Source organism: Oncorhynchus clarkii, chromosome 12 (assembly GCF_045791955.1).
Source record: "Oncorhynchus clarkii lewisi isolate Uvic-CL-2024 chromosome 12, UVic_Ocla_1.0, whole genome shotgun sequence".
Taxonomy (NCBI): Eukaryota; Metazoa; Chordata; class Actinopteri; order Salmoniformes; family Salmonidae; genus Oncorhynchus; species Oncorhynchus clarkii.
The window spans coordinates 81963201-81987931 of record NC_092158.1 but is presented as its reverse complement, the minus strand read 5'-3'; the positions used below and the strand labels follow the sequence as shown (position 1 = coordinate 81987931).

At 42.7% G+C, this 24731-nt stretch overlaps 1 protein-coding gene across 2 annotated transcripts in view; it reads left to right on the top strand.

Moving 5' to 3' along the window:
* Positions 1–964: 964 nt before the first annotated feature.
* LOC139421507 (excitatory amino acid transporter 2-like) overlaps positions 965–24731 on the top strand; it is a 36476-nt gene continuing 12709 nt past the window's right edge. Inside the window, exons 1-6 of one of the 2 annotated variants that reach the window (XM_071172466.1) lie at positions 965–1085; positions 11949–12128; positions 14187–14339; positions 14838–15094; positions 18839–18944; positions 19167–19293. In XM_071172466.1, the coding sequence (XP_071028567.1) occupies positions 965–1085; positions 11949–12128; positions 14187–14339; positions 14838–15094; positions 18839–18944; positions 19167–19293 (944 nt within the window). Of the gene's footprint in view, positions 1086–11775; positions 11789–11948; positions 12129–14186; positions 14340–14837; positions 15095–18838; positions 18945–19166; positions 19294–24731 lie in introns of those variants that run through there. The other variant, XM_071172467.1, reaches the window with a different exon arrangement.

The window sequence follows — 24731 nt, the reverse complement described above, 5'->3', positions numbered from 1 at the left end:
TATCTTTGAGTGTTTTTTTAAATAACACAATAGGAACTGTTCCTTATTCCATTTCTGTAATAAAATGCTAGTATGCAATTACATAACTGTTGCTGTATCATTCATTTCAGCGTTATTACAGATATTATTGTACATCTGATGCTCAAATGCAAACCTCACTTTTATTCATGATTGGAGTATGGGGTGACTGATCCTGATCTGTGGTTAAGGGCCACTTCTATCTTCTACGTACCTACTAGCGAAGGTAGAATCAATGTTCCCCTGCCCTTTATCGCCCCCAAGTGGAAGGGTGGAGGTACACCTGGATGCATCAGAAGTCAAGCGTTAGCCATTGATTGACATGACTAATGAGTATGAGGTAACTCTGCATCTTAATAATCTATCCTTCCTCCAAAAGTGTGCACTTGTTCACGTCCCTCCATGGATTTATAAGGAAATTACTGGTATATGGAAACTCCCTCTAGCATGCCTACTCCAATACATTGCTTTTAAATTTGTCGAGAGTAGTGATCAAGTGCACACTTCAGGTGGAAGGAGAGAATATTGGGACGAAACCTCACTCCCACTCTCTTTCAACTGTCTCTTACTGCTAGCTCATTTCTCTCTCTAAATCTCTCTCTCACTTTGTCTCCCTCCCTCCACAGCCTACTCTCACTCTCTATGGTAATGATTATAGTGACAATAAACATTTATTTGTGTATTATCAGCCCAAAGTTCTTTCCAAATGAGCACTTAAAAGAACCAAAACAAGGGAAAGCTAGTGGCTGTAATACAGCTGATCAGGAGCTAGTAGTCTATCACTAGACGCTGACCTTGAGGAACAACTCAACTTAGGAATTCAGAGAGGGAGTAGAAAAGGATCATAAAGAGAACTAGAAATAGAGAGAGTGAGGGAGAGAGAGTAAGGAGCAAGCGAGGGGACTCAGAGATCCAAGCTGTTTTATTAATCTGCCAATTTTCTCAGATGACGCAAGGACTGGGATTTTGCCTATTCTTTCTCTCTCTCTACCGCTCCATCCTTTCCTCCCTTCATTGTGTCTCTCCCGGTGTCTTGCTCTGGTTGGATGGGAGACGACACACAGCAGGTAGGACTGACTTTACCTCCCGTTTCTTCGTTCCTTCTATCCCTTAACCTATCCTCCCTCTGATCTTTCTCATCTTCTGAGTGATGTTCTGGACATTTCTTTCATGTTCGTCTCAAATCCTCCCCCACCCATGTGGGATTTACCAGAAATGTAGTTGTACTACCATTGTCAGTGCTATTTTTCATTCACTGAATTGCTATGAATTTGGAGTCCAGGTGCTCATGTCACTTTCCCTCTGTTTCTCTCAGTCAGAATGTGCTGCACATTGACTGTCTTTAAATCCTGGTACTGCTACCAGTTTGTCTGTGGTGATGTGTGTATATAGGTGTAGGTGTGTGTATATAGGTGTAGGTGTGTGTGTGTGTGTACATCGTTCATCTTCATTCTATTTTATGGAATGTTCGGTACCATCATTTTTCTTTCACTGGAGTGTAGTCAGTGGTAGTGGTTTGATATTAACAGTGCTATGGAACCTCAGAATTAGCTGACTATATGACTATCTACATTCCAATGAAGTGCTTTCCCAGCTGTTGCGTTTCAAACAGTTGTGTTTAGAGTCAGAGTGAGAACAAGAGAAAACCAAGACAGAGTTTGCGTTTGGAGAAAAAAAAATTGGGTAGAATAAAACTAGGTTCTGCTGGAGGAATTGCATTCCAATGACAGATAGAAAGGAAAGAGGAAAGAGAGAGTATGAGGGAGGATTTATAAATAGCAGAGCTTTAGAAGGGTGAAGAGAGCAGATGTGATAGACAGTCTGTGCTTAAGGAGTTCAAACAACAGATTAATACACTCAGATTACAGTCCGAGAGAGAGGAATGGAGGGGCTGCCACACACACACACACACACACACACACACACACACACACACACACACACACACACACACACACACACACACACACACACATAGTCAATGAAAAATACACAAGCTCCCTATTGTTTTCTCTCTGTCATGGTCTATTGACTCCAGAGTTTGTCACTGAGGTTAAAGTGGAGTTTTTCTACTGATCGACGACCAAATCTGATTAATGTTGAGCCTGAGGGTTAATACACTACATACAAATCCACTACATCCATTTTCTCTATATGGTCTGAATATGCCCTTAGCACGTGTGTGTGGGCATATGTGCATATGCTGTATGAGTAAACTCCTTGAACCTAGAATTCAAATTTATGAGGTAAGATTATGTGTGATGCCCGCCTGCATGCCTGTGTGCGCATGTGTGTGTGCTGCACACAGTATTCAGTGTATGTGTTTATTTGTAAAAATGTTATTGCTTGGTATTACTGCACTGTTGGAGCTAGAAACACAAGCAAACTTTATTTGTCACGTGCGCCGAATACAACAAGTGTAGACCTTACCGTGAAATGCCGAATACAACAAGTGTAGACCTTACAGTGAAATGCTTACTTACAAGCCCTTAACCAACAGAGCAGTTCAAGAAGAGTTAAGAAAATATTTCCCAAATAAACTAAAGTAAAAAATAATAAAAAAAGTAACACAATAACAATAACGAGGCTATATACGGGGGTACCGGTACCGAGTCAGTCGGTGGCCATTTGATTAATTGTTCAGCAGTCTTATGGCTTGGGGGTAGAAGCTGTTAAGGAGCCTTTTGGTCCTAGACTTGGAGCTCCAGTATCGCTTGCCGTGCGGTAGCAGAGAAATCAGTTTATGACTTGGGTGACTGGAGTCTCGGACAATTTTATGGTCTTTCCTCTGACACCGCCAATTATGTAGGTCCTGGATTGCAGGAAGCTTGGTCCCAGTGATGTACTGGGCCGTACGCACTACCCTCTGTAGCGCCTTACAATCAGATGCCGAGCAGTTGCCATACCAGGCAGTGATGCAACCATGCTCTCGATGGTGCAGCTGTAGAACTTTTTGAGGATCTGGGGACCCATGCTAAATCTTTTCATTCTCCTGAGGGGGTAAAGGTTTTGTTGTGCCCTTTTCACAAATGTCTTGGTGTGATTGGACCATGATAGATCGTTGGTGATGTGGACACTAAGGAACTTGAAACTCTCGACCTGCTCCACTACAGCCCCGTTGATGTTAATGGGGGCCTGTTCGGCCTACCTTTTCCTGTAGTCCACGATCAGCTCCTTTGTTTTGCTCACATTGTTTTGCTCACATTGATGGAGAGGTTGTTGTCCTGGCACCACGCTGCCAGTTCTCTGACCTCCTCCCTATAGACTGTCTCATCATTGTCAGTGATCAGGCCTACCACTGTTGTGTCGTCAGCAAACTTAATGATGGTGTTGGAGTCGTTTTTGGCCACGCAGTCATAGGTGAACAGGGAGTACAGGAGGGGACTAAGTACACACCCCTGAGGGGCCCCAGTTTTGAAGATGTGTTGTTGCCTATCTTTACCGCCTGGGAGCTGCCCGTCAAGAAGTCCAGGATCCAGTTGCAGAGGGAGGTGTTTAGTCTCAGGGTCCTTAGCTTAGTGATGAGCTTCATGGGCTCTATGGTGTTGAACGATGAGTTGTTGTCAATGAGCAGCATTCTCACATAGGTGTTCCTTTTGTCCAGGTGGGAAAGGACAGTGTGGAGTGCGATTGAGATTGCGTCATCTTTGTATCTGTTGGGGCGGTATGCGAATTGGAGTGAGTCTCCGGTAGGATGCTGTTGATGTGAGCCATGACCAGCCTTTCTAAGCACTTCATGGCTACCGACGTGAGTGCTATGGGCGGTAATCATTTAGACAGGTTACCTTCACTTCCTTGGGCACAGGGACTATGGTGGTCTGCTTGAATATAGGTATTACAGACTCAGTCAGGGAGAGGTTGAAGATGTCAGTGAAGACACTTGCCACTTGCCAGTGAAGACACTTACACGTCCTGGTAATCCATCTGGCCCCGCGGCTTTGTGAATGTTGACCTGTTAAAGGTCTTGCTCACATCGGCTACCGAGAGCGTTATCACACAGTCGAGCATAAAAGGCATTTAGCTCGTCTGGTAGGCTCACGTCACTGGGCCGCTCACGTCTGGGTTTCCCTTTCTAGTTCGTAATAGTTTTCAAGCCCTGCCACATCCGACGAGTGTCAGAGCCAGTGTCGTAGGATTCAATCTTAATCCTGTATTGATCCTTGCGATAACATCTGCAAATCTGTGTATGTGACCAATAAACATTGATTTTATGTTTCTATATGGGCTTGTTAACCTATACATATCAGTGCAGTGTTGTAGTAGTGTCCAGTTGAAAGTTTCATGACCCCCTCCCTTGTTCTCTCTGGAAGAAGGGATGGGGGTATGGGATTATATCTCTTTCCCTGCAAAAATCACACCAAACAGTCAACAAATGGAAATAATCCCCTCCTCACACACACACACACACACACACACACACACACACACACAACGTGCTCACGTGATAAAGACAAATGCATACACAATCTCATACACACATACACAGAGCTCAATGTAAATGCATATAAACTCCCGTGTCCTGTTAGTTAATAGGGCTGCAGACAAGGGGTGGGGGTTTAGCGGTGGGCTCGCCATCACACAGCTGTTCAGTCTCTTAAACCCACATCACTGATTGGTCAGGGGCAGGGAGGGTCACTGATTGGATGAGAGCATGCGTGGGTCTCTGCATGGTGGAGTTCAATTAATACCCCAGTCATTGGTTAATACTTTTGAGGCGGCAGGTGGCCTAGTAGTTTGAGCGAAAGGTTGCTGGATCGAATCCCTGAGCTGACAAGGTAAAAATCTGTCATTCTGCACCTGAACAAGGCAGTTAACCCACTGTTCCCTGGTAGGCTGTCATTGTAAATAAGAATTTGTTCTTAACTGACTTGCCAAGTTAAATAAAGTTTATAATATATATATATATACATATATATTCTGTCATTAAAGACCATCCTTCATTCACCACTGACACAGTGCCTTTGGAAAGTATTCACACCCCTTGACTTTGTCCACGTTTTGTTGTGTTACAGACTTAATTTAAACATGATTAAACTGAGATTTTGTGTCCCTGGCCTACACACAATGTCAAAGTAGAATTATGTTTTTATTATTATTATTTTCATTAAAAATTCAAAGCTGAAATGTCTTGAGTCAATAAGTATTCAACCCCTTTGTTATGGCAAGCCTAAATAAGTTCAGCAGTACAAACTAGCTTAACCAGTAACATAATAAGTTGCATGGATTCACTCTGTGTGCAATAATAGTGTTTAACATGATTTTGAATGACTACCTCATCTGTGTACCGCATATATATAATTATCTGTACAGTCCCTCAGTCAAGCAGTGAATTTCAAACTCAGATTCAACCACAAAGACCAGGGTTTTCCAATGCCTCACAAAGAAGGGCACCTATTGCTAGATGGGTAAAAAAAACAGACATTGAATATCCCTTTGAGCATGGAGAAGTCATTCCTTAGTATCAATACACCCAGTCACTACAAAGATACAGGTGTCCTTCCTAACTCAGCTGCCGGAGAGAAAGGAAACCGCTCAGGGATTTCACTTTGAGGCCAATGGTGACTTTAAAACAATTACAGAGTTTAATGGCTGTAATAGCAGAAAACTGAGGATGGATCAACAACATTGTAGTTACTCCACAATATTAACCTAACTGACAGAGTGAAAAGAAGGATGTCTTTAGAGAATAAAAATATTTAGAAACTGCATCATGTTATGGGTATGCTTGTGATCGACAAGGACTAGGGAGTTTTTATGATAAAAATAAATGGAATGGAGCTAAGCACAGGCAAAATCCTACAGGAAAACCTGGTTCAGTCTGCTTTCCACCAGACACTGGGAGATGAATTCACCTTTCAGCAGGACAAATCTACAATGGAGTTGCTTACCAAGAAGACAGTTAATATTTCTAAGTGGCCCGAGTTACAGTTTTGACTTAAATCTACTTGAAAATCTATGGCAAGACCTAAAAATGGTTGCCTAGCAATGATCAACTACCAATTTGACAGAGCTTAAAGAATTTTGAAATAATAATGGGCAAATGTGGCACAATCTAGAGACTTACCAAAAAAGACTCACAGCTTTAATCGCTGCCAAGGTTGCATCTAGAAATTACTGACCCAGGCGTGTGAATACTTATGTAAATTAGATATTTCTGTATTTAATTTTAAATATTTGTTTAAACATTTCAGAACATTCTTTTCACTTTGTCACTATGGGGTATTGTGTGTAGATTTCTGAAGACACTGTAGATACTGATCGTCATAGTCACAGTCACAGTGATAGATACTGATCATAGTGACAGTCACAGTGACAGATACTGATCATCATAGTGACAGTCACAGTGATAGATACTGATCATCATAGTGACAGTCACAGTGATAGATACTGATCATCATAGTGACAGTCACCATGATAGATACTGATCATCATAGTGACAGTCACAGTGATAGATACTCATCATCATAGTGACAGTGATAGATGCTGATCATCATAGTGACAGTGACAGTGATAGATGCTGATCGTCATAGTGACAGTGATAGATGCTGATCGTCATAGTGACAGTGACAGTGATAGATGCTGATCGTCATAGGGACAGTGATAGATGCTGATCGTCATAGTGACAGTGACAGTGATAGATGCTGATCATCATAGTGACAGTGATAGATGCTGATCGTCATAGTGAACGTGATAGATGCTGATCGTCATAGTGACAGTGACAGTGATAGATGCTGATCATCATAGTGACTGTGACAGTGATAGATGCTGATCATCATAGTGACAGTGACAGTGATAGATGCTGATGGTCATAGTGACAGTGATAGATACTGATCATCATAGTGACAGTGATAGATGCTGATTGTCATAGTGACAGTGATAGATACTGATCATCATAGTGACAGTGACAGTGATAGATGCTGATCATCATAGTGACAGTGACAGTGATAGATGCTGCTCATCATAGTGACAGTGACAGTGATCGATGCTGATCATCATAGTCATAGTGACAGTGATAGATACTGATTATCATAGTGACAGTGACAGTGATAGATTCTGATCGTCATAGTGACAGTGATAGATACTGATCGTCATAGTGACAGTGACAGTGATAGATGCTGATCGTCATAGTGACAGTGATAGATGCTGATCGTCATAGTGAACGTGGTAGATGCTGATCATCATAGTGACAGTGACAGTGATAGATGCTGATCATCATAGTGACCGTGACAGTGATAGATGCTGATCATCATAGTGACAGTGACAGTGATAGATGCTGATTGTCATAGTGACAGTGATAGATACTGATCATCATAGTGACAGTGATAGATGCTGATCGTCATAGTGACAGTGATAGATACTGATCATCATAGTGACAGTGATAGATGCTGATCATCATAGTGACAGTGATAGATACTGCTCATCATAGTGACAGTGACAGTGATCGATGCTGATCATCATAGTCATAGTGACAGTGATAGATACTGATTATCATAGTGACAGTGACAGTGATAGATTCTGATCATCATAGTGACAGTGATAGATTCTGATCATCATAGTGACAGTGACAGTGATAGATGCTGATCGTAGTAGTGACAGTGACAGTGATAGATTCTGATCATCATAGTGACAGTGATAGATACTGATTATCATAGTGAAAGTGATAGTCATAGATGCTGATCGTAGTAGTGACAGTGACAGTGATAGATTCTGATCATCATAGTGACAGTGACAGTGATAGATTCTGATCATCATAGTGACAGTGATAGATTCTGATCATCATAGTGACAGTGACAGTGATAGATGCTGATCGTAGTAGTGACAGTGACAGTGATAGATTCTGATCATCATAGTGACAGTGATAGATACTGATTATCATAGTGAAAGTGATAGTCATATTGATAGTGATCGTGATGCTGATAGTGATACTGATACTGATTGTGAGAGAGATCATAACATAGCTAGTTTGTTTTCAGATCCAATGTTAATATGTGCATTGATAGCTCAGCGATAATGGCTTACATACTATGGTGATGTAAGTCTCTCCTCCTAAGAGAGAGAGAATAGAGAGAGATTAGCTGTCCTGACTTGACTGGCATGACCATTCAGGGGATGTGAGTATCTCTGGAATCTGGATGCATGGAACTAGTATCACTCTGGTTTTCTTGATGATCCAGGAGAGCTCAACATGGCACGACACGTAAAGAAAATCACCACTGCCAGTAACACCCCTGCCAGTAAGGATTACAGCTTTCTTTCCCGTTGAGACTTGCTGTCTTTGAAGTATCCTCCTTCATCCCTGGTGCTTTATGTTAATTTCTAACACATGTTTCTGTTCTGAGTGCTTCCCTAAAGCCTTTTCCTGAGGAATACTAGCTTTCTTCTCAGAGAGATCATGGCCTTTGAACCTACCTGCCAAGGTTGTAATATCTCTGTCATGTTTGACCAAATCCTGGATTTACCGTAAGGGCTCTGATTTAACAGTGTAATCCCATTGACTGTCTGCTTTTATGTATATAGTATCTTGTAAAATACTGACAATCATATAGCTAGCAAGCCTGCATTCAAGATACTGTTCTGGGTGCTGAGATTATGATGAACATATAACTAAGCACATTACTCATCTGTGATATGATGTAACATAAACTAATATGACATGTCCCTATGGCTAGCTCTGGTCCAGGGCTACATGTGGTCTATCTTACCTTTCAGTCTGTTGGAGGCTAGCTCTGGTCCAGGGCTACATGTGGACTATCTTACCTTTCAGTCTGTTGGAGGCTAGCTTTGGTCCAGGGCTACATGTGGACTATCTTACCTTTCAGTCTGTTGGAGGCTAGCTCTGGTCCAGGGCTACATGTGGACTTTCTTCCCTGTTGGTCTATTGGAGGCTAGCTCTGGTCAAGGGCTACATGTGGACTTTCTTCCCTGTTGGTCTATTGGAGGCTAGCTCTGATCCAGGGTTAAATGTGGACTTTCTTCACTGTTGGTCTATTGGAGGCTAGCTCTGGTCCAGGGTTACATGTGGACTTTCTTCACTGTTGGTCTATTGGAGGCTAGCTCTGGTCCAGGGCTACATGTGGACTTTCTTCACTGTTGGTCTATTGGAGGCTAGCTCTGGTCCAGGGTTACATGTGGACTTTCTTCACTGTTGGTCTATTGGAGGCTAGCTCTGGTCCAGGGCTACATGTGGGCTTTCTTCACTGTTGGTCTATTGGAGGCTAGCTCTGGTCCAGGGTTACATGTGGACTTTCTTCACTGTTGGTCTATTGGAGGCTAGCTCTGGTCCAGGATTACATGTGGACTTTCTTCACCGTTGGTCTATTGGAGGCTAGCTCTGGTCCAGGGTTACATGTGGACTTTCTTCGCTGTTGGTCTATTGGAGGCTAGCTCTGGTCCAGGGTTACATGTGGACATTCTTCACTGTTGGTCTATTGGAGGCTAGCTCTGGTCCAGGGTTATATGTGGACTTTCTTCACTGTTGGTCTATTGGAGGCTAGCTCTGGTCCAGGGTTACATGTGGACTTTCTTCACTGTTGGTCTATTGGAGGCTAGCTCTGGTCCAGGGTTACATGTGGACTTTCTTCACTGTTGGTCTATTGGAGGCTAGCTCTGGTCCAGGGTTACATGTGGACTTTCTTCACTGTTGGTCTATTGGAGGCTAGCTCTGGTCCAGGGTTACATGTGGACTTTCTTCGCTGTTGGTCTATTGGAGGCTAGCTCTGGTCCAGGGTTACATGTGGACTATTTTCCGTGTCGGTCTGTTGGAGCCTTGGAGGCTAGCTCCCAATCCCACTGTTCAGGCCATTCCTACATTTCCTAGAGACGGAAAATAATCCCCTAGTCTAGGGAAGAAAATGGATTTGCAACATGGCTACAGCAGGCTACAGGTCATTGAGCATGTCACTGCAATTTATGCACTGTTCAATCTTCAGGATATATCCTCATTACATGATGCAGGATGCATCCTGACGTTTGGTAGGACAGTGGGTCAGGCATAGAGATCTTATTAAATTCCTACTGTATATGTCATTCTATGGGGTCGGGTCCTCTGTCTGACCTCCTCCAAGGTCTTAATACTCATCCTAAGAGCTGTAGACCTGGGCTGTAGACTTGGCACTGCCATCCTACTGAACAAAGTATTGGCACCCTTTCCCTTTATAGTGCACTACTTTTGGCCAGAGCCCTATGGGCCTGGGTCAATTGTACACTATATAGAGAAAAGATTGCTATTTGGGATGCACATAAACACTCTGTGTGTTCATTGGTCTACTCTGTGCATTTCTGATAGTACAGTGATTCTACAGTTCATCAGATCATGGTGGGGTTTCTGACTCACACTCCAACAGTAGGACTGCTGGGTAATTGGAGTACAGTACATAGTCTCCAGGATGTTTGTAAACATTGTTCTTAATGTTAAGAATGAAATTAATTTTGCAAAGAGGATTGGTACAGTAACAGAAACAGGGAGCCCCCTCCGCCCCTCCCCTTCCCCCCACCGCACAGTTCACAAGGGATTATATCGGTCTGCTATCGAAACTTGGCAAGAGATTCCCCTCCCCCCAATTTTTTTGGTTGCATTTGCTGGCAATCCCTCTTTATGCCCGGGCAGCAACTGTTGTTGGACTTTAAACGACAGATGAAGACAAGCTGATGAACAGAGCAGGGAAAGAGAGCATGATGGAGAGAAGTGAGGTCAAAGGGTGAGTCCATAGAGAGTGGAGGAGGTAAAGAAGGAAGGAGAGAGGGAATAGAAGGAGGTTAGACTAGACTGGTCTACGTGCATTTTGGTGAGTGTTTTCTCTATTCTTCCTTATGCAGAAATGCCATCTGCATGGCTGATGAATTATAATCATGTGCGATTGTGCAGTGGAGGCTGTCTGTTTGTAAATGTGCCACTCAGGTTCCCGACGCTGACTTCACACATCGCCATGTTGCTCTCCAGATGTGTTTATCTCTGGTGGGAGTGGGATTCATCATCCCTCTCTACACTCTGTTGGAGCTGGTGCTGCTGGTCACTGCATTGGAACACTGGAACAGACAGACTAGGCAGACTGAGTAGTTATTAGTTGAATATTATTATAATGTATCAAACCTGATCAGATTTACATTGCTTACATAATATTGGTGCTTTTATGTAAAGGTCTTATTTGGATTGCATGTCCACCTATTGTTTTGACTATGTTTGAACCTGTCTAGTCTGATATCTGATGTTAGGCTGGATGTTCCTTCTCTGGTAGAAGTGGGGGGGGGGGGGGGGGGGTTGGTTTAGGTTGTGATGTGGGGGTGACTTCAGTGATTCTCTGGTTGACTTGAATAGAATTGTGCACCATCACTCACATTGTCAGATTATCGTTGATCATTCCTATGACATGACTCTCAGATGATTGTCAGAGTGCTTTCTTACTCCGTCTCCCTCCGTCTCCCTCCGTCTCTCTCCGTCTCTCTCCGTCTCTCTCCGTCTCTCCCCGTCTCTCTCCGTCTCTCTCCGTCTCTCCCCGTCTCTCTCCGTCTCTCTCTGTCTCTCCCAACTGTTTTCCATCCATCTTTCTCCACCTCCATATCCTGTATTATTCAGGTTGTGGGTACATTCCTTCTCAATGTTATGACATTTATCAGACCTTAAACTGACTGATCTGTCAGATCTATGTTACTCATCTTAGTCAACAGCACCCAACGGTTTCGGTCTTTCCTTGGTATGGTGATGGTGTTAAACTGGTCTGAAAACAACTCCTCGCCTCTTCCCCCTCTGTCTTTGCAGATCTCAAGGAACCAGGTGTAAGACAACAATATGGTGTACGTTTCCCCAAGCCAATAGAAAGGCTAAGGGGAGCCAGTGTGATGCTTACACCAGATGAAGAGGCATGGGGCTGTTTTCTGACCAGGCAGATGTGTTGTCACACCTCCCTCTCTCACTGTCTCCCTCTCTACCACAGACAGGATGACGAATCAGCAGCCAGTCCACCAGTCTAACAAGGCCCATTATGATGAGGCACTGCCACCCATTGTTGGAGCTGGAGTGTTGGACTTGTTGGAACCCAAACTTCCCAATAGTTTCTTGGGAACCTACTGTGGCTTCCTCATCCGAAACTCACTGCTCGTCCTCACTATACTGGGTAGGTGCCTACCTCGCTTCATGGTGGTCAACTTTCAGGAAATCAATTATTTCATCGCCTTCAGTGGTTATAAAGTGTTACGCTGCATTTCAGCTCTCTGTACTACCTGTGCTTGCTAACAATTTTTTATAAACATTTTATTCAATGTTTTATTAGCCCATCCCCCTCTTCGCACGACAATAACAAACGTTTTCTTATTTTTTTACAGCTTTCTCACACACATTTTACACCCATGGCAATTCTCTCTTTGTTTTCTTCACCGTAGTTACATATCAAGAATATAGTTAGTACATACAGTGCATTCGGAAAGTATAAAGACCCCTTACATTTTTTCCACATTTTGTTAAGTTACAGCCTCATCAATTCCCTCATCAATCTACACATAAAACGCCATAATGACAAAAGAAAAACACGTTTTTAGACATTTTTGCAAATGTATAAAAACAAAGAAATAGAAATATCACATTTACATAAGTATCAGATACTTTACTCAGTACTTTGTTGAGGCACCTTTGGCAGCGATTACAGCCTTGAGTCTTCTTGGGTATGACGCTTTGCACACCTGTATTTTGGAGGTTTCTTCCATTCTTCTCTGCAGATCCTCTCGAGTTCTGTCAGGTTGGATGGGAAGCGTCGCTGCACAGCTATTTTTCAGGTCTCTACAGAGATGTTCGATCAGGTTCAAGTCCGGGCTCTTGCTGGGCCACTAAAGGACATTCAGAAACTTGTCCCAAAGCCACTAGTGCGTTGTCTTGGCTGTGTGCTTAGGGTTGTTGTCCTATTGGAAGGTGAACCTTCGCCCCAGTCTGAGGTCCTGAGCGCTCTGGAACGGGTTTTCATCAAGGATCTTTCTGTACTTTGCTCCGTTCATCTTTCCCTCGATCCTGACTAGTCTCCCAGTCCCTGACGCTGAAAAAACTCCCCACAGCATTATGCTGCCACCACCATGCTTCACTGTAGGGATGGTGCCAGGTTTCCTCCAGACATGACACTTGGCATTCAGGCCAAAGGGTTCAATCTTGGTTTAATCAGACCAGAGAATCTTGTTTCTTATGGTCTGAGAGTCCTTTAGGGGCCTTTTGGCAAACTCCAAGCAGTCTGTCATGTGCCTTTTACTGAGGAGTGGCTTCGGTCTGGCCAATCTACCATAAAGGCCTGATTGGTGGAGTGCTGCAGAGATGGTTGTCCTTCTGGAAGGTTCTCCCATCTCCACAGAGGAACTCTGGAGCTCTGTCAGAGTGACCATCGGGTTCTTGGTCACCTCCCTGATCAAGGCCCTTCTCCCCAGATTGCTCAGTTTGGCCGGGCGGCCAGCTCTAGGAAGGGTCTTAGTGGTTCCAAACGTCTTCCATTTAAGAATGATGGAAGCCACTGTGGTCTTGGGGACCTTCAATGCTGCAAAAAAAAATTGGTACCCTTCCCCAGATCTGTGCCTCGACACAGTCCTGTCTCGGAGCTCTACGGACAATTCCTTCGACCTCATGGCTTGGTTTTTGCTCTGACATGCACTGTCAGCTGTGGGACCTTATATAGACAGATGTGTGCCTTTCCAAATCATGTCCAATCAATTTAATTTACCACAAGTGGACTCCAATCAAGTTGGAGAAACATCTCAAGGATGATTAATGGAAACAGGATGGACCTGAGCTCAATTTCAAGTGTCATAGCAAAGGGTCTGAATACTTGTAGTTACGTTTTCGCTTTATCATTATGGGGTTTTGTGTGTAGATTAATGAGGATTTAAATATTTTTTTAATCCATTTTAGAAAAAGGCTGTAACGCAACAAAGTGTGGAAAAGGTCCAGGGGTCTGAATACTCTCCTAATGCACTGTACACATCACTTCTTTTTGGCACGAGTGTACTTACTGTAAATCCCCCTGGAATGGAAATGAAATCCAATGAGTCAGACGCTGTGATTATAAACCCTCTCGAAATGCTCTTCTGAAGCGTTTCACTGGAATCTCTTCTCTCTGCGCTCTCACGGAAGCTGTAAGGGTGACAGAGGCAGCCATTGTGTGGCTGTTGTGCTTACTCCTCTCCTCTGTGAACTGTAACAGGTGTCATAGCGGGGTCGCTGTTTGGGATGCTGCTGCGGTATGTTTCCATTACAGACCCCAACACCCTGATGCTGGTGTCCTTTCCTGGAGACATCCTCATGAGGATGCTGAAGATGCTCATCTTGCCCCTCATCATCTCCAGCCTCATCACAGGTACACTGTTGTAATACACACACACACACACAGTCTTATACAGCTAACCTTGTGGGGACACACAATTCCATCCCATTCAAAATCCTATTTTCCCTAACCCCTAACCCTAACCCTAAACCTAACCCTTACCCTAACCTGTACTCTTACCTTAACCTTAACCCAAAAACCTTAACCTTAAACCTTACCCTAACTCCTAATTCTAACCCTAAAACTAACCCTAGCCCCAAACCCTTAATGTAATTCTAACCGTAGCACTAATTCTAACCTTAACCCTAAACCCCCTAGAAACCCCCATCTGAACTTAACCCTAAACCCCCTAAACCCCCATTTGACCTCGTGCGGACTAACAGAATGTCCCCAGGTGGTCAAATTTGTGTTTGTTTACTATTCCTGTTGGAACTTCTGGTTCCCACAAGAATATAGTTAAACACATCCAGACACACACACATACACAGGTGGAAGGTGCCCTGCTCATCAGCCTGTCTCTCTCCCTCCCAGGTCTGGCTGGTCTGGATGCTCGTTCCAGTGGGAGGATGGGCTCCAGGGCCATGGTCTACTACATGTCCACTACGGTCATAGCTGCCATCCTGGGGGTCATCCTGGTCCTGGGGATCCACCCGGGAAACCCCAAACTCAGGAGCAGTCAGGAGCAGGACACGGCCCCCAAGAACCAGGAGGTCAGCAGTCTGGACGCCTTCCTGGACCTCATCAGGAACCTGTTCCCTGAAAACCTGGTGCAGGCCTGCTTCCAACAGGTAGGACCCAGACCCAGAACTAGAACTGGACCCAGACACAGAACTAAACCCTGACCCCATCAAACGATGGATGTTCAGTTGTTATTGTGAGATTTGGACCCTATCAAAGCCTGACTTTAATGACCAGCATTGGGAATGTGTGGCTTATGGGGCAATTGTGTGCAATTCGCAATTGATTGTTACAGAGCCTTCAGAAAGTATTACACCCCTTTACTTTCCCCACATTTTGTTGTGTTAAAAAGTGGGATTCAAATGGATTTCATTGTCTTTTTTGTCTACGATCTACACTAAATACTCTGTAATGTCAAACTGGAAGAAAAATTCTATCATTTGTAAAATATTGGTGAAAAACAAAACAGTAATATATCTTGATTAGAAAAGTACTCAACCCCATTACATGTTAGAGTCACCTTTGGCAGCGATTAAAGGTCTGTCTGTCTGGGTAAGTCTGTAAGAGCTTTGGATTGTACAATATTTGCATATTCTTTTGAAAATTCTTCAAGCTCTGTCAAAACTGTAACTAGGCCACTCAGGAACATTCAACGTCATCTTGGTAAGCAACTCCACTGTTTATTTGGCCTTGTGTTTGAAGTTATTGCCCTGCTATCTGTTGGAAAGCAGACTGAACCAGGTTTTCCTCTAGGATTTTGACTGTGCTTAGCTCTATTCTGTTTCTTTTTATCCTAAAAAAATACTCCCTTAGTCATTGCCGATCTCAAACATACCCATAACATGATGCAGCCACCGCCATGCTTGAAAATATGAAGAGTGATACTCAGGGATGTGTTCTGTTGGATTTTCCCCAAACATAAAACTTTGTATCCAGGACATAAAGGTGATTTCTTTGCCACATGTTTTTGTAGTTTTACTTTAGTGCCTTACTGCAAACAGATGCATATTTAGGAACATTTGTATTCTGTCAGGCATTCTTCTTTTCACTCTGTTGATTAGGTTAGTATTGTGGTGTAACTACAATGTCGTTGATCCATCCTCAGTGTTCTCCTATCACAGCTCATAAACTCTGTAACCGTTTTAAATAGGCGCCCCTCTTTGCGAGGCATTGGAAATGTTACGGTTTTCTTCCGTCGAAGGAGAGGAGGACCAAAATGCAGCGTGTTTATTTCGATTCATGTTTAATAAAAATAATAAACACGAACAATACAAAACGTAATGTGAAAACCGAAACAGCCTTATCTGGTGCAAACAAACACTGAGACAGGAACAATCACCCACGAAACACTCAAAGAATATGGCTGCCTAAATATGGTTCCCAATCAGAGACAACGATAAACACCTGCCTCTGATTGAGAACCACTCCAGACAGCCATAGACTATACTAGACAACCCCACTATACCACAATCCCAATACCTACAAAAACCCCAAGACAAAACACACCACATAAATAAACCCATTACACACCCTGGCCTGACCAAAATAATAAAGAAAACACAAAATACTAAGACCAGGGCGTGACAGGAAAACCTGATCTTTGCGTTTGAATCTGAGTCCATTGTGTGACTTATTAAGCAAATTTGGGCTTTTTAATTTATTTAGGCTTGCCATAACAAAGGTGTTGAATACTTATTGACTCAACACATTTCAGCTCTTCATTTGTAATTAATATGTAAAATTCCTCAAATATAATTCCACTTTGACATTATGGGGTATTGTTTGTAGGCCAGTGACCAAAAATCTCTATTTAATCCATTTTAAATTCAAGCTGTAATACAACAAAATGTGGAAGAAGTTAAGGGGAGCAAATACTTTGGAAGGGACTGTATATGCACAGTTCATAAAAAGGAATGGCTTATGTCATCACGGAAGTAGAGTTTTGCTTTAGAGTAGAGAAGGGTATTTACAGTACTATATAGAGAACGTTTTGACAGAAATGCAGCTAGAACCTTAAAGTCCCATATTATGATCCTTCCATTTCCCAGAAAATGACGACTTTGCAGAACCACACATGTGAGTGGTGTTAGCTGTGCAGATCCTAATTCCCTCTCTTTATTCCAAGCTTTTGTTGTTACATTGGACATTTGATGTCTCCCTCTGAACATCTTTCCCCTTGTATTGACCAATAGCTGTTCTTGTGTTGACATTTTCACTTGACATTAAAGGAATTTATCAGAGGCCAGCGCGAATTTATCAGAGGCCAGCGCAACTTATAGTTAATGTATTTCTCTTAAGATAGCTAGGTGAGACAACCACACATCGTAGTCGTAGTGAGAATAGTTTTCCTCTGGAGAAGTTATCAGCAAAGTCAGTGCTAGTAGGAAAAGACAAGTGCAGGTTTGAATGTTTTATTTTTAGGGGCGAGGAGGGAGGGAATGAGACTGAGATGTCTTATTTAAGATACTCTTTGAAGAGGTAGGGTTTCAGACGTTTTTGGAAGATGAGCAGGGACTCTACTGTCCTAGCATCAAGGGGACATGATCCTGTACCTAGGTGGCTGATCATAGGACAGAACAGGAGAGGACAGGAGAGGACAGGAGACTACAGGGCAGGATAGGGCAGGACAAGACTGTGTGATTTACAAAGCAACGCTGCCTGGCAGATATGATTGCTGTTAATCCAAGCAGGCGGATCATTTTTAAGCGATAATCCAGGCCTCAATCATGTCGCAGCAGTTCCCTTCTTTTGTCCAAATCCTGTGTTTTTTCTCTCTCTCTCCTTATCGCTCTCATTCTCTCTCTCTCCTTATCGCTCTCATTCTCTCTCTCTCCTTATCGCTCTCATTCTCTCTCTCTCCTTATCGCTCTCATTCTCTCTCTCTCTCCTTATCGCTCTCATTCTCTCTCTCTCCTTATCGCTCTCATTCTCTCTCTCTCCTTATCGCTCTCATTCTCTCTCTCTCCTTATCGCTCTCATTCTCTCTCTCTCTCCTTATCGCTCTCATTCTCTCTCTCTCCTTATCGCTCTCATTCTCTCTCTCTCCTTATCGCTCTCATTCTCTCTCTCTCCTTATCGCTCTCATTCTCTCTCTCTCCTTATCGCTCTCATTCTCTCTCTCTCCTTATCGCTCTCATTCTTTCTCTCTCTCCTTATCTCTCTCATTCTCTCTCTCTCTCCTTATCGCTCTCATTCTCTCTCTCTCCTTATCGCTCCCATTCTCTCTATCTCCTTATCTCTCTCATTCTCTCTCTCTCCTTATCTCTCTCACTCTCTCTCTCTCTTTCATGCGTGTGTGTCTGAATGATTAGAAATACTCTGTGTTAGACTGGGTGAGGGTCAGACCTTCTGTTGGTGCTAATCTCTTTACAGCGCCGTTGGGTTGTCTTCATTTATTACAGTAAGGCATCTGCCTAGTGTGACTGTGTGTGTGTATGTGTGTGTGTGTGTGTATGTGTATGTGTATGTGTGTGTGCTTGTGTGCTTGTGAGTGTGTGTGCGTGTGCATGCGTGTGTGTGTGTGCTGTTCAGCCCTGGGCTTATAAGGATCCTTTCTCTCGTTATGTGCTGTCACTGTGTTTGTCTTCGTCAGAGATTAATTGATATTGTAATTGCTTTTGCAGATCAGCCAAGAAATTGCATGATGATCCCCAGCCCCCTTTTCCATATTTCCTCTTCTCTCTCCCTCTCCCTCTCTATCCCTCTCTCTCTCCCTCCCCCTCTCTTCTTCTCTGTCTGCATAAACATATCTCTCATCTTTCTGGTGGTTGCTCTCTCTCTCTCTCTCGCTCTCTCTCTCTCTCTCTATTCTCCACCCCCCTCTTCACCCCACCTCTCACTCTCTCTCTCTTCAGGTTCAAACAGTGGCAAAGAAAGTGTCAGTGATGCCCCCGAACCAGACAGAACCTGTCATAGTCAGCAAGAAGAAACTGGAGTTCAAATGGGGCATGAATGTTCTGGGTGAGAGAATGCTATGGTTCTTTCCTCTCTATTCACTGAGGGGGCAACAATGTCCTGTTCGGTTCAACTCTCTTTCTGTTGATTGGTCGGAATACTATTATGTCTATTTCCTTTTGTTTCATTGGTTTAGTTATATTCATCATGTATTCATCATTCATGTTGAGGGAGCACATTGGTTATTTATGAACAGATGATTTAATGTTGTAATGATGTTTTCTGAAGGTTTAATTGGGTTCTTCATCACATTTGGAATGTGCATGGGGAAGATGGGAGAGAAGGGGAAGCTCATGTCAGAGTTCTTCAACATCCTCAATGAGATCATCATGAAGATGGTGGGCATGATCATGTGGTACGTGTCTCTCTGTGTCATCCTGTCTGTGTCTTCCTGTCTGTGTCCCTGTCTGTGTCCTTGTCTGTGTCTCTCTCTGTGTCCATGTCTGTGTCCCTGTCTGTGTCTTCCTGTCTGTGTCACTGTATGTCTTCATGTCTGTCCTCCTGTCTGTGTCCCTGTCTGTGTCCTCCTGTCTGTGTCTTCCTGTCTGTGTCACTGTCTGTGTCTTTCTGTCTGTGTCCCTGTCTGTGTCTTCCTGTCTGTTTCTTCCTGTCTGTGTCCCTGTCTGTGTCTACCTGTCTGTGTCCCTGTATGGGTCGGTTTTCCTTCAGTGGAATAATGGCTGCAGTGCTGAAAAACATTCTATAGACAGTGATGAATTCACTGACAGTGATGAATAAGTGGAGGACTGCATACGTGAGAAGAATGGTGGGAACTGGGACCAGGGGCAGAGAGAGGATTGGAAAGGGGAGAAATATAAGGAGAAGAATTCCCTAAGACATGACCGTGTGTGGAATGCTGAGGACTAGCAGGAGTGGGAGCCGAGCAGAAGCCTTTCTGGTTCCCAGGGGGGAGAGGGTGGAACAGGTCCAGAACCTAATGAATCCACAGACAGGAAAGGAGCCACTAGCTGCTCAACAGGCCAGCACAAATCAGAGTGCAGACAGACTGATGCAGGGCGGGACATGGTGAGATCCATGTCCTTGGAGAGTGATGAAAGCCTTGATGCTTTGCAGGACAGTAGCAGGCAGTCCAGTAGCACTGAAAGAGCGAGGGAAAAGAGAGAGAAAGGGGGAGAGACAGAGAGACTTCACACGACACTGGCCAATACCACTGAGAGAGAGAAAAACACACATCCCCCCTCTCTCTCTCTCTCTCTCTCTCTCTCTCTCTCTCTCTCTCTCTCTCTCTCTCTCTCTCTCTCTCTCTCTCTCTCTTTCTCCCTCTCTTTCTCTCTCTTTCTCCCTCTCTCTCCCTCTCCACCAAAAATAAGCACATACTCAGGGGACATCTTGATGTGCAGCACATTTTCCAAGGGAACTGTGATCTCCATACCAAAAACCCAACATAAATCACCCATTTTACACACTAAACACATGACTCACTACTAGGCCTACAGAGCTGGCCAAACAAACCGGCATGTATATACAAATAACATGTCATACACAGTACACTAAACACACTGGTCACACATAATACACTAAACACACTGGTCACACAAAGTACACTAAACACACTGGTCACACATAGTACACTAAACACACAGTACACTAAACACACAGTACACTAAACACACTGGTCACACATAGTACACTAAACACACTGGTCACACATAGTACACTAAACACACTGGTCACACATAGTACACTAAACACACAGCACACTAAACACACAGTACACTAAACACACTGGTCACACATAGTAAACTAAACACACTGGTCACACATAGTACACTAAACACACTGGTAATGCATAGTACACTAAACACACTGGTCATACATAGTACACTAAACACACTGGTAATACATAGTACACTAAACACACTGGTAATACATAGTACACTAAACACACTGGTCACACATAGTACACTAAACACACTGGTAATACATAGTACACTAAACACACTGGTCACACATAGTACACTAAACACACTGGTAATACATAGTACACTAAACACACTGGTAATACATAGTACACTAAACACACTGGTCACACATAGTACACTAAACACACTGGTAATACATAGTACACTAAACACACTGGTCACACATAGTACACTAAACACACTGGTAATACATAGTACACTAAACACACTGGTCACACACAGTACACTAAACACACTGGTCACACATAGTACACTAAGCACACTGGTCACACATAGTACACTAAACACACTGGTCACACAAAGTACACTAAACACACAGTACACTAAACACACAGTACACTAAACACACTGGTCACACATAGTACACTAAACACACTGGTCACACATAGTACACTAAACACACAGCACACTAAACACACAGTACACTAAACACACTGGTCACACATAGTAAACTAAACACACTGGTCACACATAGTACACTAAACACACTGGTAATACATAGTACACTAAACACACTGGTCATACATAGTACACTAAACACACTGGTAATACATAGTACACTAAACACACTGGTCACACATAGTACACTAAACACACTGGTCACACATAGTACACTAAACACACTGGTCACACATAGTACACTAAACACACTGGTGATACATAGTACACTAAACACACTGGTCACACACAGTACACTAAACACACTGGTAATACATAGTACACTAAACACACTGGTAATACATAGTACACTAAACACACTGGTCACACACAGTACACTAAACACACAGTACACTAAACACACAGTACACTAAACACACTGGTAATACATAGTACACTAAACACACTGGTAATACATAGTACACTAAACACACTGGTAATACATAGTACACTAAACACACTGGTAATACATAGTACACTAAACACACTGGTCACACACAGTACACTAAACACACTGGAAATACATAGTACACTAAACACACTGGTAATACATAGTACACTAAACACACTGGTCACACACAGTACACTAAACACACAGTACACTAAACACACAGTACACTAAACACACTGGTAATACATAGTACACTAAACACACTGGTCACACATAGTACACTAAACACACTGGTCACACAAAGTACACTAAACACACAGTACACTAAACACACAGTACACTAAACACACTGGTCACACATAGTACACTAAACACACTGGTCACACATAGTACACTAAACACACAGTACACTAAACACACAGTACACTAAATACACTGGTCACACATAGTACACTAAACACACAGTACACTAAACACACTGGTCACACACAGTACACTAAACACACTGGTCACACACAGTACACTAAACACACTGGTCACACACAGTACACTAAACACACTGGTCACACACAGTACACTAAACACACTGGTAATACACAGTACACTAAACACACTGGTAATACACAGTACACTAAACACACTGGTCACACACAGTACACTAAACACACAGTACACTAAACACACAGTACACTAAACACACTGGTAATACATAGTACACTAAACACACTGGTAATACATAGTACACTAAACACACTGGTAATACATAGTACACTAAACACACAGTACACTAAACACACTGGTAATACATAGTACACTAAACACACTGGTAATACATAGTACACTAAACACACTGGTAATACATAGTACACTAAACACACTGGTAATACATAGTACACTAAACACACTGGTAATACATAGTACACTAAACACACTGGTAATACATAGTACACTAAACACACTGGTAATACATAGTACACTAAACACACTGGTAATACATAGTACACTAAACACACTGGTAATACATAGTACACTAAACACACTGGTAATACATAGTACACTAAACACACTGGTAATACATAGTACACTAAACACACTGGTCACACACAGTACACTAAACACACTGGAAATACATAGTACACTAAACACACTGGTAATACATAGTACACTAAACACACTGGTCACACACAGTACACTAAACACACAGTACACTAAACACACAGTACACTAAACACACTGGTAATACATAGTACACTAAACACACTGGTCACACATAGTACACTAAACACACTGGTCACACAAAGTACACTAAACACACAGTACACTAAACACACAGTACACTAAACAAACTGGTCACACATAGTACACTAAACACACTGGTCACACATAGTACACTAAACACACAGTACACTAAACACACAGTACACTAAATACACTGGTCACACATAGTACACTAAACACACAGTACACTAAACACACAGTACACTAAACACACAGTACACTAAACACACTGGTCACACACAGTACACTAAACACACTGGTCACACACAGTACACTAAACACACTGGTCACACACAGTACACTAAACACACTGGTAATACACAGTACACTAAACACACTGGTAATACACAGTACACTAAACACACTGGTCACACACAGTACACTAAACACACTGGTCACACACAGTACACTAAACACACTGGTCACACACAGTACACTAAACACACTGGTCACACACAGTACACTAAACACACTGGTAATACACAGTACACTAAACACACTGGTAATACACAGTACACTAAACACACTGGTCACACACAGTACACTAAACACACAGTACACTAAACACACAGTACACTAAACACACTGGTAATACATAGTACACTAAACACACTGGTAATACATAGTACACTAAACACACTGGTAATACATAGTACACTAAACACACAGTACACTAAACACACTGGTAATACATAGTACACTAAACACACTGGTAATACATAGTACACTAAACACACTGGTAATACATAGTACACTAAACACACTGGTAATACATAGTACACTAAACACACTGGTAATACATAGTACACTAAACACACTGGTAATACATAGTACACTAAACACACTGGTAATACATAGTACACTAAACACACTGGTAATACATAGTACACTAAACACACTGGTAATACATAGTACACTAAACACACTGGTAATACATAGTACACTAAACACACTGGTAATACATAGTACACTAAACACACTGGTCACACACAGTACACTAAACACACTGGAAATACATAGTACACTAAACACACTGGTAATACATAGTACACTAAACACACTGGTCACACACAGTACACTAAACACACAGTACACTAAACACACAGTACACTAAACACACTGGTAATACATAGTACACTAAACACACTGGTCACACATAGTACACTAAACACACTGGTCACACAAAGTACACTAAACACACAGTACACTAAACACACAGTACACTAAACAAACTGGTCACACATAGTACACTAAACACACTGGTCACACATAGTACACTAAACACACAGTACACTAAACACACAGTACACTAAATACACTGGTCACACATAGTACACTAAACACACAGTACACTAAACACACAGTACACTAAACACACAGTACACTAAACACACTGGTCACACACAGTACACTAAACACACTGGTCACACACAGTACACTAAACACACTGGTCACACACAGTACACTAAACACACTGGTAATACACAGTACACTAAACACACTGGTAATACACAGTACACTAAACACACTGGTCACACACAGTACACTAAACACACTGGTCACACACAGTACACTAAACACACTGGTCACACATAGTATACTAAACACACTGGTCACACATAGTATACTACTTACTCTACCAAACAACTCTGGCTAAATGCCATCTTCCTCACAGATCAACACACAGTACACTAAACACACTGGTCACACATAGTATACTACTTACTCTACCAAACAACTCTG